This window comes from Polyergus mexicanus, unplaced genomic scaffold, assembly GCF_030449975.1.
Source record: "Polyergus mexicanus isolate NDT 795.1 unplaced genomic scaffold, iyPolMexi1.0 SCAF_3, whole genome shotgun sequence".
NCBI classification, from domain to species: domain Eukaryota; kingdom Metazoa; phylum Arthropoda; class Insecta; order Hymenoptera; family Formicidae; genus Polyergus; species Polyergus mexicanus.
In genome coordinates, this window is record NW_027223323.1 from 11834825 (window position 1) to 11852383 (window position 17559).

Here is a 17559-nt window from a genome sequence, read left to right on the forward strand (position 1 = left end):
TATTTTCCCTCAAGCAATTAATTCATTTTTTTTTTAAATAAAGTTTATAACGTAGAGAGAATAACCTTTTATATATATGTTTCACTTCAAAATAATATATACAAGATCGTACTTCACACAATTTATTTCTCCTCTGTATCCTATATGCGTAATATTTTATTTTATTTCCTTAAAGTTTATCTTTTATAAGAAGATTAATACTATTTTATTTATACAATCGATTAAGAATAGAGAAATTGTCACTGTAAATAACTATATTACAGAATGCGATACTTTTCAACGATACACATACACTCAGACTTGATTGAATCGCGTATTCGAGAAATATCGGATAATGAATAAGTTTGACGCCGTTGTCATGGTGAAACGATTTCTCAGTGTAAAAGTAGGATATATAGGGTAAGCGAGCATTTATTGATTACACAATGAAATTTGTATAACGAGATAGGGAAAGATATATTTAAAATTAATACAATGTGGTATTTTCTAAATTAAATGAGATATACAAAAAAATATTCATAACGCTACGTACGTCTCTTGCATACATATCAAATGCACACATTGTTACACATATACATATAATCCCTCTCCTCTATACATGAGCAAACATTATTAATATTTATCGAAGCCTATTGTATCGCGATTAAGTCAGTAATAAAATCCGTTTTACAACTTCTGTAATATCTTAACTATATGTTACTATTAGAAAATATATATTTGAGCGTGAAAAAATAGTTACACGCTATAGGGGTCATTATACCATTATTCTTTTATCATATTACCATCAAATAAATCTAATCTTGTGGTTAATACGCACTATATAAATTAATATGACTTTAAATGTGTGCGTATTTACTAATTATTTACTCTAATAATTTATTTATTTTTGACCCGTTATATAGATGTGATATTAAACCAAGTTTATTCCTATTTTATATATTATCAATATTATTAATATTAAAAAATATATCGTTATGTCATTCTTTAAATAATACAGATATAAATAACTGAGTTTCTCTTATATTCAATTAATTTTAATCTTTAATTATTTCTTCTAATTGTAATTTTATAAAAAATAAAGAAGTCTAATTATATTATAATTAATTAACAATGATAAAACCGATCTGCCAAGAAAGATAATTATTTCTAATCTTTCATATTCTTTTCAAATATCTTTTAAGTGTCTTTTGAGTTCTCATACTGCTCGGGGCTCGAAGTTTCATTCTTCGGGACTCTGTTCGTTAATTGCGATCTGCTAGATTCTTTGTTGCTGTCTTCATCGGTGCGTTCGTTGATTAATCCTTCAAGAACTGCCTGAACATATTCCTCACGGTCTTCGTTGGTATCAAAAGAGAAACCAAGAGAAGGAACAAATTCGGTTTCGACGATGGTCTTCACAGATTCCGTTGTCATTGTCGTAGTCGATTCCTGCGTCATCGTCGTCGTTGTTCCCGTTGTAAAGGACGCTAAACTTATCTTTTCAGCTTCGCTGATTACATGTTTGCTTTCTTCTATAGGCAAACCAGTCTCAAAGTCTAAACTCCTCTGTACTTGTGGCAAATCGAAGACGAGTGGTCCACGGATCGAATTATCACGATATAGAGGCTGCCCAAAGTTTTCCGTTAATTGTTCCAAGATTTCCTGCTTCTGAAGCGGTCGAGTTTTGTTTTCCGCTTTCAATTGACTTGTTTTCTGTTTTGTTGCATTATTATTAGAATTTATTCTAGAGGAAACATCAGGAAGCGGTTTGATAGGAATATTAATAGGTGCCCTCAAAGTGTCTTCAAGAAAAGATATTTTGGAATCTGCATTTTTTCCAATTGGTAATCTGGCTTCCAACAGTGAACTAGTCGTAACGAATGATGGTTCATTGACATTCAGATTCAGCGATGTATCCAGTTTGGTAATATTAACGGGTGTTTTTAACGTATCGAAGGCAGACACTTTGGGCTTTGTGTTCTTGAATGCTGTTCTGGCTTGCGAACGAATCAATAGCGGACTCGTCGTAGCATCTGGTTGTTCATCAAGATCTAGATTAAACGAATCCCTCAGCTCGGCGCTACGTAGATCTTTCGCCGAGAATGGTCGCGGCAATCGATCCAGTTTTAACAATTCAGCCATCAACTGGAGAAGATTGAGCATACTCATATTTGAATTCGATTGCTTGAATTGACCGATTGTATCATCGACAACAACGGGGAAACTGTTATCCTTATTGTTCAGAGACGCGTGACTAGCATCGTGAAACATTGAAATGTCAGCGACCTCGTCCGCCGGTTCGATCGACCTGATAATCTCAAAGTCATCTAGTTCGTCTTTTGGAATAGAAGCCGATTGTTGGTGCTGTGCAATCAATCGACTGATAAAATCGTCAGGGCTTTCCAAGTTTTCGTCTCTCTTGACTGTGAAGGATATCTCGTACGGAGAATTGTGTTTATCAATCGTCTCCTCGATCTGCTTCAAAGATTCTGGATGAATCGAGCGCGATAGACTACTCTCTGTCGCGTTCTTCTTTGTTTTCTCTTCAGAAACGTTGATCTCTAGTATACTTTTTGGTATAACCGTCTTCAAGTTTGATCTTTCTATATCGATGTTACTACTGACAGTGATCGGAGATTGCGTGGTAGAAGTCAAAGATTCATCCAATATAAATGTTGCCGCATTTCCCGGTATGTTTGTACTACTTGAAGAGATAAAACGTTCTGAAATCCTCAGGGTTGCTTTTGTACCGATCGAGATCGTTGTCGCTTCTACACTCGGCGTGGAGATAGCAACTTTTGGAGCAATAACTGCAGACTTTATCTCGCAATGTTTCCCTTGTTTATCGGATGTTGAAGAATAGCATGGCAATCTAGAATTTACTCTTGAATCCAGTTGAGCCTTGACAGCGTCTCTAATAGTAAACTGAAATCCTGTATTATACTGTATTAAGGTCTCTATCTCGCTGTTATTATTTTTCGGGGTCATTGAAAAATTCTGTATCTTTTGCGAATCTATGTTTTCTGTGTGATCAGATTGTATTGCGTACGCGTGTTCCTTCGGCGGAACGAAATCACCAAAACCGTCGTTGTAATCAAGTATCGGCGGAACGATATTAGTCACAGGAACATCAACGATCGCTCGATCATGTGATGGGGGAACGAGCCACGGAATGGATGTGGGCACTTCAGCGATAGGTTGAACAGTTAAATGAATCCCTAAATTGGTCGTCTGCGACAAATCGTCCGTGTAATCAACCAGCGAATGCTCCTCAACATTGAATATCGGCGATCGATCTTGATTGATCGCGATTGGTGTGTCAGAAAATCTCGGAATCTCGGTGTTCGTTGATTCAGGATTCCAAGAAGTTTTGGAACTTTCGTCGATGGTCGTATAATGCGTTTCTTCAGGAACGTTGATGAAAAAGCTTCCCACTGGAGGTCTCAAAAATCGCGCTGGTTGAGGAATCTCGAAACTTAAATTTAATCTAGATATGGAATCATCGTTGGAATTGGAAATCGATCTGGTCGACGACATGTTCTGGTCGACGGTTATGTAGCTATCATTAGTTGAAGAACGAACGATATCACTGTAAACGCTTCTTCTAGTCGTACTTATCGTAGATTTTGCAGTTGCCGAAATGGTTGATGCTTGCGCAGCATTAACATTTTGTTGCCAATTTCTCAGCAACGGAGTCGTTTTGTCGCCGAAGCTTCTCGTGTACGTTCTCTCCTCGAAACTCTTCGTTGTCAAACTCGTGGTATCTTCCTCTGCCGATTGATCATATTTCGTCTCATTGGAAATTTCCGACTTTTTCGAAGTCTGCAATGAGTTCACATCTTCTTCTTTCTCGTACAATCCCGAAAAATGATTTGAAATTGATTGCGGTAGAATAGAAGTCGTCAAGCTTGTTCGCTCGTTCTTTACAGGATTTTGACTCTGCATAATCATACCAAGTGGATGATTCAATGCTCGAACGATTCCGATGCTGTCCTTCGTTTCAATGTCTTCTAAGCTATCCTCGGTATCGGGTTTGGTGATCGGTCTATCGTTCTGCTGTCTAAATATCTGTACATCTTCATCAATCACACCAGTCATATTAATCCTGACATTCGCCTCCGATTTTTCCTCAAAATTGAAATGCATTTGGTCATTTTCAGAATGAACGCTGTCGTTCTTTTTGTTATCTCTGTCCGTTCTCGAGGCATTCTCTGATTTTTTCGAAGTCTCCGTTTCTCTTTCTCTCAAATCAGCGTTTCTTACATCTTCATTCTGATGAGTAAACGTGGGAGAAGTTACCGGAGTCTTGCTATGCGCATAGAGATGATCGGAGCTGTCCACTATCAAATCCAGCTTGTTGTATGCCAGCGTGGAAGGTCGATAAGTTGTCGGCACCGTAGGCGAATAGAATCTTCGAGTGGTCGTGGTAATAGTGGGAACAGTAGGCGCATAGGATGTCTGTAAACGATTGGCGAATCTGCTGTTGGATCTGCCATAATCGTCCTGGAACTCGTTGTCGCCGACTCGATCCTGATAATCGTGCCGAATAATCAGAGAAGCATGGTAAGGCGACCGGTCCTTGTTTTCAAAGTGCACTTTGCCTTCATGATACGCCGGATTTGTGCTTTTCTGCTGCTGATTATCGTAATTGAAGATTCGCCGCTCGTCCTGACGAGGATAATTCTCAAAGCCGCTCGGCAAATCATTTTTAGTCGCGTCGACAGGGGCATAATTCGTGATCCTACGGAATCCGCCGGGCAAAAAACCCATCACAATTCTGCCACTGAGAGCTGGATAGTCAACGATCCTAGCACCGCTATCGGGATCCACCAAACCGTCCTTGGTGACTTCTTCCGTAGAGGACTGCAAGCTAATCATTGCGTATGCCTTGCGGATCATCTCGTCGTCGTCAATTTGATAGCTGTTACGGTTTTTTTCGAGGTATCTGTTGCTGGAGGAACAGTCGACCTTAGTCCACCAATCGCACGTCAGCAGCTTTTGGCTGAAAGTCGAACCGATAGGGCATAGAAAGGAAGACACCAACACATCATGGCACACGTGGAAAACCTGACAGCCGGCCGCTTCGTCGGCATAATAGCCTGTTGAAGAATAGTAAACGAGTTTCTTATGATTCTATCTACTTTTTTAGTTTTTTTACAGAAAGATGTATATGCTCGTAATTTTTTCATTTTAGATACAATTTCTTACAAATATCAAAATAATAAAATTTGAAGAACGACTAAAAATATTGTATAGTAATAAAATTAATATTAGTTTTATTCTTGTGTTATAATAAAATTAATATACAGGGGAAAGTAGGATAAAACCGGATACACGGGACAAACCGAGTACTGTGTTTCTTCGTGATAAGTGCTATTATCTTTGGCTAACTCGTGTTATTAATTGTAGATTGATGCCAACATTATTTTAAAATGAACCGTGCCCACGTGCACACGATATTTCTTTTTTGAGAGAAGTTTAAAATTTTCGGGCTAAAAAGATCGATATCGGGACAACAATCGAATACATAAATTTCGTTTTAAACTTTTTCTGCACGGAGCATCTGCTTCGTAATGCATCATTGTATTCTGTACATATTAGAGAGTATATCGCATTAGTTTTGATCATCACTTTGTGCCAGAATACACAGCCGCCGTGTTTATTATTTTCTTCGTGTTGGGGCAAAATCGGGTATCTCGTATAATGAAAAAAAGAAAAACTGTTATTTTGACTTTGTTTCCCTACAAAAAGCAATGAAAATGAAAACTACCACTCAGAAAAAGAAACCACTAAAAAAAAGCTTTTTGACACCTCCAAAGTCAAAAAATTAAATAAGAAAGTCCTACAGCAATGTAGAACAAGAGGATATCATGATTTGTGTTTTTTTGTCAATAAAATACATCTTTGTATTATATTTTGATTAAAATAAATCTAGATTTTGTAATTGCACAGTGTTTTACACGTTTTCAAATTACCTTACTGGTAGAGCAAAACCGGGTATTTTGCGTTCTTCAAAAAAATCTTGTTATCCTTGGCAACCAAATTTTTTTTTCACTAACCTTATTTTCTCATAATTTACAATCCATTAAAGACTACCAACATTCAACAAATTTTTTTTTACTCATTTTTTATAAGTAGACAAATCCAAAAAGATACTCGGCTTTATCCTACTTTTCCCTACATTGTTAACATAAAATAACCATTGTAGAGGAAAATAATTTTTGCTTTAATGTAACCATATATTAAAATCAATTAAGAACAATTAAAAAACAAAAATGAAGGAATTTTTCCTATTAGAGACATCAAAATAAAAAGACATTTAAAATATGTCTTTTTAATTTCGGAAACAATTTAGGAATAACAAAACTATGGTAATTAGATTAGAGAATGTGATAAAATAGAGAAATAAATATTTATAAAGATTAGACATTTTTTATGTATTTGTCGTTATGATATATCAAATACATAAATTTCGTAGCACTTATGTAATGATTTTACATAGCCTCATCAGTGTGCAATGTTGTCTTTATGACTTCATCTTTCTCTCAGATTATCTAATGTCTGTGGTTAGCGTAGTCAGAGTATTGAGTTAGAGCAACACAACAATAGCGTGGAAAATTAAATCGAATTAAATATTCGCTGTGTGTAATTAACGGCAATGACAATAATAGTAACGGTAATAATTTTTCGGCGCATCTGCTTGATTCATCGAGAAATCGATAGGAGCAGAATTGATTCCGAGTAATTCTTACATTAAAAAACGAAATCAAATTATATAATTATCGAACAAGACAATATTACATTAATTTTATTCTATAAAATCTCAATTTTTTTTTAATATATATAATTTATAACATAAATTATACATTTTAATATAAAGTTAATGTCCTAACAAAGTATAGGAGTTCATAAATAATTATAAAATCAAATAGAAAAAAATAAAGTCTTTACTTTCACACATAATTTGAATAAATTGAGAAAAAAAATGGTCATATATTGAAAATCGTCACATTTTCTGTACATTGTCTTATCGGTATCGATTAAGTTAATGAACTTTTTAAAATTGATCGAGCGCTTCTAAATTAGCAGTTTTTAAATTCGGAGCATTGATACACTTTCCTATCGAAAAATCGATCGCATTCCTTATTAACAATTAATGAAATTTTTTCCGTCTTTATCTTATTATCGTTTACATAGCGAATCTAATCGCAATCTTTCTATCGACGTTTTATATCTATAATTGAAAATATTTGAGCAAATTTTTTGTATTTAAACTATCGAATGAATAAGAAGATCTTTTCAAAATTTCGAGATGTAATACGTATATAGAATTTTTGCATTTTAGAAAAAAAAAAGAAAAAAATGATAATTCCACGCAAATGATTAATATAATCATTTAAAACGCATAGTGACAATCAAAAGGACGTGTGATGAGGCAGCATGCGATGTAATTTATTCATGTATTTATTCATATATATGTATATTTACCACGTGAGCGTCCTTCACACGTAAATCCTGTCTGAGGTAATGTTGTGTAAGCGGGATAGTCGACGCCTGGCTCACCCGGCACATTTTTTCTGATGTCAGATAGGTCTGAAAAATACAAGCAGATTCATCTCTTCAGATAATAAAGACCAAATTGCCCATCTAGAAACTAGTTTTGAGATAAGTCTAGAGCTGTCTAGAGAATTGATGAGAACTGACTACTTCTTTATAATTTATAATTGTCGAAAGGTTTACATAATTTTTCATAACATATACATTTTCTGCTTTTTGAAAATTATTTGTAAATTTACAAAAAAAATGCACGTATAAACGTCGCAAACAATTAAATATATTTAATTTCTCGTTAAATTATATAATAAGATCGATAATTAGAGCAACATTTCTATTTGAATAGCGATAATCAAGTACATATACAATTGGTCACATGTAGAATTAAAAAGGGGAGAAAAAGAGATGTCTTTAAATACCGAGTAGATACAGAGTTCCGTATCAATCGTCAATTATCAACCAAGGTCATAGAAAATAGGCCGCGACGATCGTGTCTATGATATTTAAATCTTTGCCTGTTGTGTGGTCGGACGGATAATGTCTTCTAACTAGCATCCATATAATCAGCAAGGTTTTACATGACCTATTCGACTCTCACCTTTCATAGAAATATTATATCCCGCCTTTCCCATGAGTGATAATCCACACACTTGAACGATTAATACAAGATTATAACAAGATGTTTGCAGTGTCATTTGAGTATGTATCTGAGTATAACGAGAGAATAGTTTTTACGAGAGTAATAGAATAAATTAAAGTTTTAAAAAAACCACAGTCATAATAAAGTTAAGTTTGAACTCATAATTTCCATAAAATTATGTCGTCAAGAAGTATCGTGTAATTATTAGAGATGCGTCAACATCGACTTTCATCACTGAACGTAGGTTTAGTTTAAAGATAATTATTCCTACACAAATACGTATGTGTGTACAAAGAAAATAATTACGAAATGCAAAAGTGAATAACGCGTGATGTCCGCCTCTTGATGTTAACTGCGTAATTTCATTGCCTATTAAAGGATAGCCAAAAAGATGAGCGAGAATGAGAAGAATGAAAGATCAAAGAATATAATTTCGTAATTTTCAAAGGTTACAGATTTACAAGATCCAAGGATACTTAAAGAGACGTGTTGAAGGGTCCCAAAATCGTAAGATTGATGATTCCTACACTTCGTAGATAGAAATCGATCCGCGATGAAAAATGATAAATAACCGCTCACCTGTCGTATAATCGTATGGATCGTATTCGCCGCCCGCGGATCCGTAACTGTCGAATGCTCCATCCTCGTTCGGATCGAAGTACTTCCTGTAATAGGTAAACGATTTAATCAATTCGCAACGTAATCAAGCGTACGGAAGATGCCGCTTAGCGGGAACGTACCTTCCTCTAGTTCCGTCAATCGCTCTGCGTGACAGGAAGCTTCTCCGCGGAATTTCATGTTCAAGACTTCGCTCGACCGTGTTGTACAAGACTGCCGTCACGAGACCTACATAGAGAGTATCCTTAGATCATTCGCGGAAGAGAGTGCTTGAATGAATATTATAGATTGTGCAACGGAGTCATTGAAATCTCCAAGATCTTAAGACTTATGCGTGACGATACGTATTTAAAATATTAATAAAAAAATTGTGTATAACTTGTGCTTACTGCTTATTATAAAATATATAGATGTAAAATATTTATTTTATATATACAGGGTATCCCCAATTTAAATGGCAAAACTAAGACAAGAAGTCCTTTAGAGGTTTGCTCGTTTTTGCACCATTTTAGAGAAAATCGCAAAAATTCAATCTCTCATTGTCGGTTGCTCTCTTGAGTTGATTGGCACCGAATAAACTTTCTGCTTCAAGGTTCCTTAAATATGTAAACACTTGATGTTATCCTTTACGGTGCCAATCAATTCAAGAGAACAATTAAGAGACCGAATCATAGATGCAGTGCACCAAATATCACTAGAACAATGTCTAGCTGCAATTAATGAAGTCAGTGCTAGATGTAATCAGCATATACCATATATATATCCAAATATATATAATTATATATTATTTAATATTGTTAAAAATTTAAATAAAAATTTAAATTTAAATAATCAAAATAAAATAAATTAAATTAATTATAAGTGCGTTAAAAACAATATATTTTTTTACAGAAAAAAAAAGTATTTCAAAATTAAATTCTACTCAAGTTTTTGCTGACAAATAAGAAAAGATATCTTGATATTTCTGGTTCTTATCAGTGTGTTAAGCCTGCGAGTTTTAATTGCTTGAGAATACACAATGTTTGGAGAAGCGCGCGATTGCACCGATCATTGTGAATATCGCTCTACTTGGATTTCGTAATCGAACGAGCGTGGCGTGAAAGGTCGCTCGGGACATCAGAGACCGTCTCCACTGTTGTACTTTTGAGGCCACGCTAAAATTCGATTCGCGCTTTACAATCTATTAGACAAGGTAAGCCCGTAATCCACGATTGACCATGAACGATTATTGTCGTCACGACTATACATACATCGTCTCAGCAGTTGAGCCCAAAGAACCCGAGACTTCCACAATAGTAACCACGGGGTCGGTCTCCCTGCTCGATCTCTATCGCGACAAACAAGTTTGATTCTATTTCGTAATTCATATTTACGTTTAGAATGACGCTGAGCGGTACATCGGACGATGTCATTATCACAGACGTGATAATTTCGCGTTTCTCGCAACTCGGTAAAATCTAATTCTCTCTTAAAAGGCAATGCGGTAGATGCACCTCAAAGAGCACAACTCAAGATATAATTATTGTTACATTATGTAATACGATTACATGATTATATAATGTTATTTAATATTACGCAATGCAATACGATAAGTATGATTCGTGTCAGCTCTCGCTGACCAAGGATTCGAACGATCAGCGATGAGAAGATGGTGAAGTCGCATTTTCTCGACTGTGTAAACGCGCTATTTCATCCTATATTAAATTTTCTCGTCGGATTAAACGCGTAAGAGAACTCGAAGAAAATGAAGGAATTGAAAAATTAATTGCCAAATCTATTCGATCGAAACGAAGCTTTGTTAGAATTATTCGTCCCCAAAAAATTGTAATATTAAACATGTAAAAATGCTAAATATTATCAAAATTTTTTTCATTCTTTTGCAATCATTAATTTTTTCCTTCTTCCATAAATATGTAGAGAAGTCAAAATGTTTGCTGTATAATTATATAAGTTGTAACGCATAGCTCAAATAATGCACTATTTTATGCCTGTCGTAAAGCTATCGAGGATTCAATGTCTATAATTTCGTTGTTATTATTATATATATAAGCTATATATAAGCAATACGCGAAATCTTTTGAAAGGCCGAGAATCCAGTGATGTTCTTGAATACACGTGCTCTCCCATTGTGTCTGCCATTTTCAGCATCATCAATGACATTAAAAAGACGACGCAAAGGCCATGTGGAGAATGAGCATGACAAAGACCGGTGGTCGTGATAGAGCTTGCTGCTTACTCTCCTGGTGTTACAAATCGCTCGATTTGCGAGAAGTCGCCCGTAATTATTTCCCGTTCGACTAATCACGCAATTAACGGCCAGATGATCCGAAGAAGGTGCCTGCGCGACCTTCTGTAAGAGAATGTATCGAGATGCGGCAAAAGGAGCCGAGTAATTAGCGACGTTAATTTCCGATGACAAAAGTGTTTATTCGAACGTTTTTTCCCGCGTCATTCGAGACAAATCGAATTTCATAAATTAGTATTTAAACTAGCCATTCCGAATAATCGATTTTACAGATTGCTGATAATATTTATTGGTCATATGTAAAATATATAGACTTTGGAACTTCGACACAGAATAAGACAGGAAGTATATATACCATATATACAATATATATATAGATATATAGTAATAAAATTATATTTTTCAATAAAATTTCTATCGATTTGATTTTATCGTATTTTTATAATTTTTACATTTAAATATCTTAAAAATTAATTATTACAAATTTAATTTTGTTGTTTATTTACATCTCTACATTATAATTCATCGAAATATTAGTAAAAGCAAAGGTATATAATTATAATCAAATTGTATTATGTCAATATTTCAGTGAAGATATCACAATTGCAAATTGATTTTTTGAATATAATTTTAAAGATACTCGTGAATCTGCATAAACTCGAGGATACAAAAATCTCATTTGACGGCTCACAATCAGCGAATCCATGTGATATTATTGCCACGAGCTACACGTTCAATAGCATTAAATCAAAATGCCAACGTGTTTCATGCACAGGCAATAAAATTGTTCACGGTAATTATCGCGATTTACACGGCACATTTGCAAATGGACGTGCGTCGGATTGTCGAAATCGTGACAAAAAAAAAAAAAAAAACGTAAGAATTCTAATGTGCATGGCTTTGGGATACCTACGTCGTAAACTGATCCACTTTATGAACATATTAATTTAGCCATGTGTTCTCCTACCAATATTGCGTAAACGTCATCTCGAGTTTACGTGAATGGACCGTCGGTCGCGGCGAACGTAGATGAGTGGTCTCCTTAATTATAATGCGCGAGCAGGTGATTGATTAAGGCTGCTACTGGCGAGAACGTGCGAAGCAGTTCGAGAGATCGAGCGTTACATAATGTACGCGTATATTACGGATAGAGGAAGCGAAGAAGCATTTAGAATCTTCGTATAAATATTATATGAGATTTTAGTTTTTATCTCACGATTAATTAAAGGTCACGGTGAATATCTGATATATTTATATTTACAGCAACGATAATTTATTTTATCATTGTATATATAAATGCTATTATAAAATTTTAAAGAGTAAGAACTGAAGTAAAATACATATAATAATATAATAAGGATAAAATTTAAAATTTTTGGTTTTGGCCACTAATTTAAATACGTTATTAAAATTATGTACTTATAGAAACTATCGCGAAAGCAATTGTTTCTTACCCTTTTTCCTCGATCCAATATAATCCAATATAATCATCGAATGGTAAATTATAGCATTTATATATAATAATATATCACACATAATCAGGGTTGGGAACGTTACTCTATAAAAGTAACGCGTTACCGTTACCGTTACTTGAAAAGTAACGATTTGTTACTTTTCCGTTATGTTCTTATTTTTTGTAATGCTAAAATAAGCTATTGGATTATAAAATTATTTAATAATCAATATTAAATGTAATAATCTATGTTACAATTAAAAACTCTAAATTAGTCTTTGTATATACCATATAGAGAGCGCTTTTTATATTAAACTTATTTAATGATACTAATTTTTTATATTAATATCTTCACTTTTTAATATACTTATCTTTATAGGAATTTAAATTGTAATTTACAAATTTCAATTTTGTTGAAAATTTTTATCAAACATTATTTTTAAATATTGATAAGAGAAATATTGATATTATTAAGAGTGTATCCCAATATTCACTGTCAGTATTGTAAAATCTATAATTTATGTTACCATAGATCTTCACCCATACAGCACAGAACATTGCAGCAACATTGCAACAATATTGTAACATTGTAGCAACATTGCAGCAATGTTGCAATGTTGCTGCAATATTGCTGCAATGTTCTGTGCTGTATGGGCAGTACTGGCAGTGACTATCAGAATGCAGCCTATGATACAAGGCTACAAAATATTTTTCAAAAAATACATCTATCGAATAGATATAAGTTAATAGAGAACCAAAAAATTGCGATAAAAGTAACGGTTAATTCGTTACCGTTACTGTAAAAATGTAACGACGTTACCGTTACCGTTGCAAACAGAAGAAAGTAACGATCGTTATCGAAAAAAAGTAACTATAACGGTAACAACGTTACAAGTAACGCGTTACTTCCCAATCCTGCACATAATTAACGTTTAATAATCAACGTTATACCAGTTGACAAAATACTCAATAAATTATCGGATAGAAGATTTTGTTCGACGACTAAAATAACCACCTCTATCTCCGAATTAAAATTCATATTTCATGAATACATCTAGAATGTTGAAAGAGTAAAATTATTTTTTACGGCATAACCGTCCCATGTCATATGATCGCGATCGCTGGAAATTTTAGCGAGTCATTGCCCGATATCGAGTCATCGAGTTCCCATCGATGTAACTAAAACTCAAGATTTCCGATGAGCGCTTTCGTTACATCACCGTTGCCGGGGTTTAAACCTGCTGCGATCTTCGGCGTGTGTGACATTGCCGTCGTTGAGAAATTATTAAATCTTGATCGATGAAATCTACGTTCGATTAACATACACAGCTCGTCTTATCTGCCTGCGTCCCTAAACTAACGCGGGATCAAAATAAACGAACATAGCGGGAGGGTGAAGAGGATTTCTCATCACTATCACTCGCCGACCAGCGCACAACAGATCCCCCACACACGTGGACACTTACACAGAGTGGACAGACTAATTTTTGGCATTTTGTCGCGGCAGACGGTGGCTCCGATTACGCTCGTCCGCCGTGAGAAGCAACGGCGGATGCACTGCGCACCTTCGACACGGTCCCTTCGACTCGACTCTGACTCTCGACTCTTCCTCTTGACGGGGACCCGTCGCGTCTCCTCGCCAGCCGGCGCGGTAGGGATCCCATGAGATCGTGGGACCTCTTTTACCTTTCTTCTTCTCGCGGGGGCCTCTCACCTGCGCCTATCTACGGACCATCCCTCGCGCGAAAAGGAATTCCGCGCCAGTCGCGCCTTTCGCCGGAATCTCTTCAGTACGCTCAAGGAGAGGATCCACTTCCTCCGCTTCAAAGCCGGACGAATAAACGATCCGGGTGATTGATGCAAATTAGATTTTATCCTGTCGTCAGGTAGTCGAATATATACATAACGTGTCATTTAAAGTCACGACTGCTGATTAAAGATTGAGAGTGTAATCGGAAAGATATATATATATATCTATACTTCAATTCTCGAATTCCATTCGTTGTCATTAGTCGAAAATCTATTAGCCGGCTATTTAGTACCCGTCTATTTTACTTAAAATTAAAAATAATAAATTTAATTGTCCGGATAAAACTTTCATTACGTTACGCGGTTCATAAATATTTATTTATGTTGAAGCCGTCGATGTTCCTGGATATAGAAAGCAAAGTTACATTGCATAAAGGCTTAAAATCGCCATGCGCACGTGGAAAGCAACATGTAATTGAAATAAGGTGACACGTTATATAAGTTCGATGACATTGCCTCGATTCGCGTACACACGTGATCGTTTTCGCCTTTTGCATAACCGGCCATCTTGTCTCTCCCACTTTCGGCTTTCCTCTTCGAAGCGCGAGGTGACCGCGACTGCAATAAGTCATACACACACGCTATTTTCACCCGGTGCGTGCAATTTTTCGAGGCCGCGGGGATCGCCTCTCGCTCATACATATTAGTTAACGATAGCGATCGGTATCTTAATTAAGCGAACGCTTGCGTGGCCCTTGCCTAAAGCGCGCTGAAGCTATTTTGTTAAATTAAATTTTTTTACGACTTGAAGGAGGGGCGCGTCTTACGTAGCAAACCTCAGGCGCTAAAATTAGAGCAGGGTTGGGATCGTTACTCTATAAAAGTAACGCGTTACCGTTACCGTTATTTTTTGTAAAAAGTAACTCGTTACCCTTACTCGTTACTGATTTTAAAAAGTAACGGGTTACCGTTACCGTTACTTGGAAAGTAACGATTCATTACTTTTTCGTTATGTTTTTGTTTTTTGTAATGCTAAAATAAGCTATTAGATTATAAAATTATTTAATAATCAATATTAAAATCTAGGTTACAATTAAAAACTCTAAATTAATCTCTATATAGCAAGCGTTTTTTATATTAAATTTATTTAATGATTCTAATTTTTTATATTAATATCTTTACTTTTTAATACACTTATCTTTATAGGAATTTAAATTGTAATTTACAAATTTTAATTCTGTTGAAAATTTTTATCGAACGTTATTTTTAAATATTGATAAGAGAAATATTGATATTAATAAGAGTGTATCCCAATATTCACTGTCAGTATTGTAAAATCTATAATTTACGTTACCATAGATCTTCACCCATACAGCACAGAACATTGCAACAATATTGCAACATTGTAGCAACATTGCAGCAATGTTGCAATGTTGCTGCAATATTGCTGCAATGTTCTGTGCTGTATGGGCAGTACTGGCAGTGACTATCAGAATGCAACCTATGATGGAAGGCTACAAAATATTTTTCAAAACATACATCTATCGAATAGATATAAGATAATAGAGAACCAAAAAATAACGATAAAAGTAACGGCTAATTCGTTACCGTTACTGTAAAAATGTAACAACGTTACCATTACCGTTACAAACAGAAGAAAGTAACGATCGTTACCGAAAAAAAGTAACTGTAACGGTAACGACGTTACAAGTGACGCGTTACTTCCCAATCCTAAATTAGAGTATACATTTCGTCGACATGTGCGGGATATTACGTATGCAGGGCATTTGATGCTTAAACCAGACATCGACCGCATTTATAACACGTGTTCTATAAAAATATTTAAATCTAATATATATTTTTGCCCCCCCCCCCCCTACACACCAGGCAAATAATAGAAAATGTTTTTTTTATATATTTTATACTTATATTAAATATATTTTTGCGTCACATTATTTTTTCTTGCTAATTTATTATCGAATACTTTGTATATGTGTGATGCTTATTTTACTCGATAAATTAATCGATACACTATTGGAAAATTAGTGTATTCTTGTTAAAAAAATATACCAGTTAAAATTTTTGTGTTAAATATTTAATACATTGATGTGCTAATTTAACATTTTGCTATTGTGTTAATTGAAATAAATTAAATTATTAAAACAACTGAAAAAAGTGTAAAAATAATACAATATACATATTTTTAATTTTACACAATAGTTATACGTGTTATTAGTAAAAGAATTTATCTGTTAAAATTAATAGAAAAATATATTGATTTTATTCCACAATAAAAGTAAAAGTGACTATACACCGTCAATATATCATTTTTCCAATTTAATTTTATCATTAAAAATATATAGATTTTACACAAAATTTATTTCAAATTACTATAAAGTTCGCATTCATTTTGTGTTGAATTATTAACAAAGTATTAGTGTCGTCATTTAACACATCCACATTATATTAAATTAATACAAAAATTTGTGTGGACCGTTTGGGACATGCAATATATGTATGTTAAATTTAAGTCAAATTTTCCAACAGTTTAAAATAAAAATGATAATTTTTTAATGATTTTTGGAGCTAATTTTTTGTTTGAATGTTCCGAGACACTGACGCGAGAGCGAATCCGTGCCTGCCGCGATACGTTACGTGATTACGTGAAGCCGGTCAGTGGGTACGCGCGTTGCATTCTCACGTAACAGCGGTGGGATGCTGATGGATGGTGAGATGCTCACGCGCACGTTCCTTTCGCCCGCTTCTCGGTCGCATCGTCGGTCACAGGACTTAAACAAAACGGCAAGCGCAACCATTTACGATAACCACGCGCTTTCATGCAGAACGGTACCCCGTTGTAATGCGCAAGCCGCATTATGGCAAAAAGGCTTATTGTGTGTCTTGCATCACGTTGTGCTCCCGCGAGAATGCACATATACAGGGTGTCCCATTTTAATCTCCTCAGGCAAATATCTCAAAAACCAAGCCCGGAACAGAAAAATGTTTCAGACAAAAGTTGTTTGGTTTCGAGGGAGCCATAAGATGGTGACAATGATTTGACCTTGGAAAATCATTTGAAGGTCATGTGAAGGTCAATTTTAAAATCTTAAATAGAAACCCCCATTTTTTATTTAGTATTCTTGTAGCTGACATCGAGAGCTTTCCAAAACACTATAATAAAGTATTTTTTTATTAAGTACTTTTTGAGTTATTTTATATTTTAATCTGACATATTTTGATATAAAAAATTAAATATCTCGTAAAACATTTAGTTTTTGATAATCTTACCGTAATACTTCTATGTACAGAATAATGAGACAA

The 17559-nt window shown here is 34.8% G+C and overlaps 1 protein-coding gene across 1 annotated transcript; it reads right to left on the bottom strand.

Moving 5' to 3' along the window:
* Nucleotides 1-982: 982 nt before the first annotated feature.
* LOC138945124 (serine-rich adhesin for platelets) lies at nt 983-14056 on the bottom strand. The gene is made up of 5 exons (XM_070316379.1): nt 13956-14056; nt 8914-9019; nt 8753-8838; nt 7468-7572; nt 983-5078 (listed from the first exon to the last, which is right to left on the bottom strand). The coding sequence occupies exons 1-5, from the start codon at nt 13981-13983 to the stop codon at nt 1177-1179; spliced, it is 4227 nt and encodes a 1408-aa protein (XP_070172480.1). The 5' UTR covers nt 13984-14056; the 3' UTR covers nt 983-1176.
* Between the last annotated feature and the right edge of the window lie 3503 nt (nt 14057-17559).

Coding starts and splice junctions, on each gene's coding strand:
- LOC138945124 (XM_070316379.1), bottom strand. CDS start 13,983: ATGCCAAAAATTAGTCTGTCCACTCTGT. Junction 9,020..13,955: donor AATTAGTCTGTCCACTCTGT/GTAAGTGTCCAC, acceptor CTCTCTATGTAG/GTCTCGTGACGGCAGTCTTG. Junction 5,079..7,467: donor GTGTGAAGGACGCTCACGTG/GTAAATATACAT, acceptor ATTCTTCAACAG/GCTATTATGCCGACGAAGCG.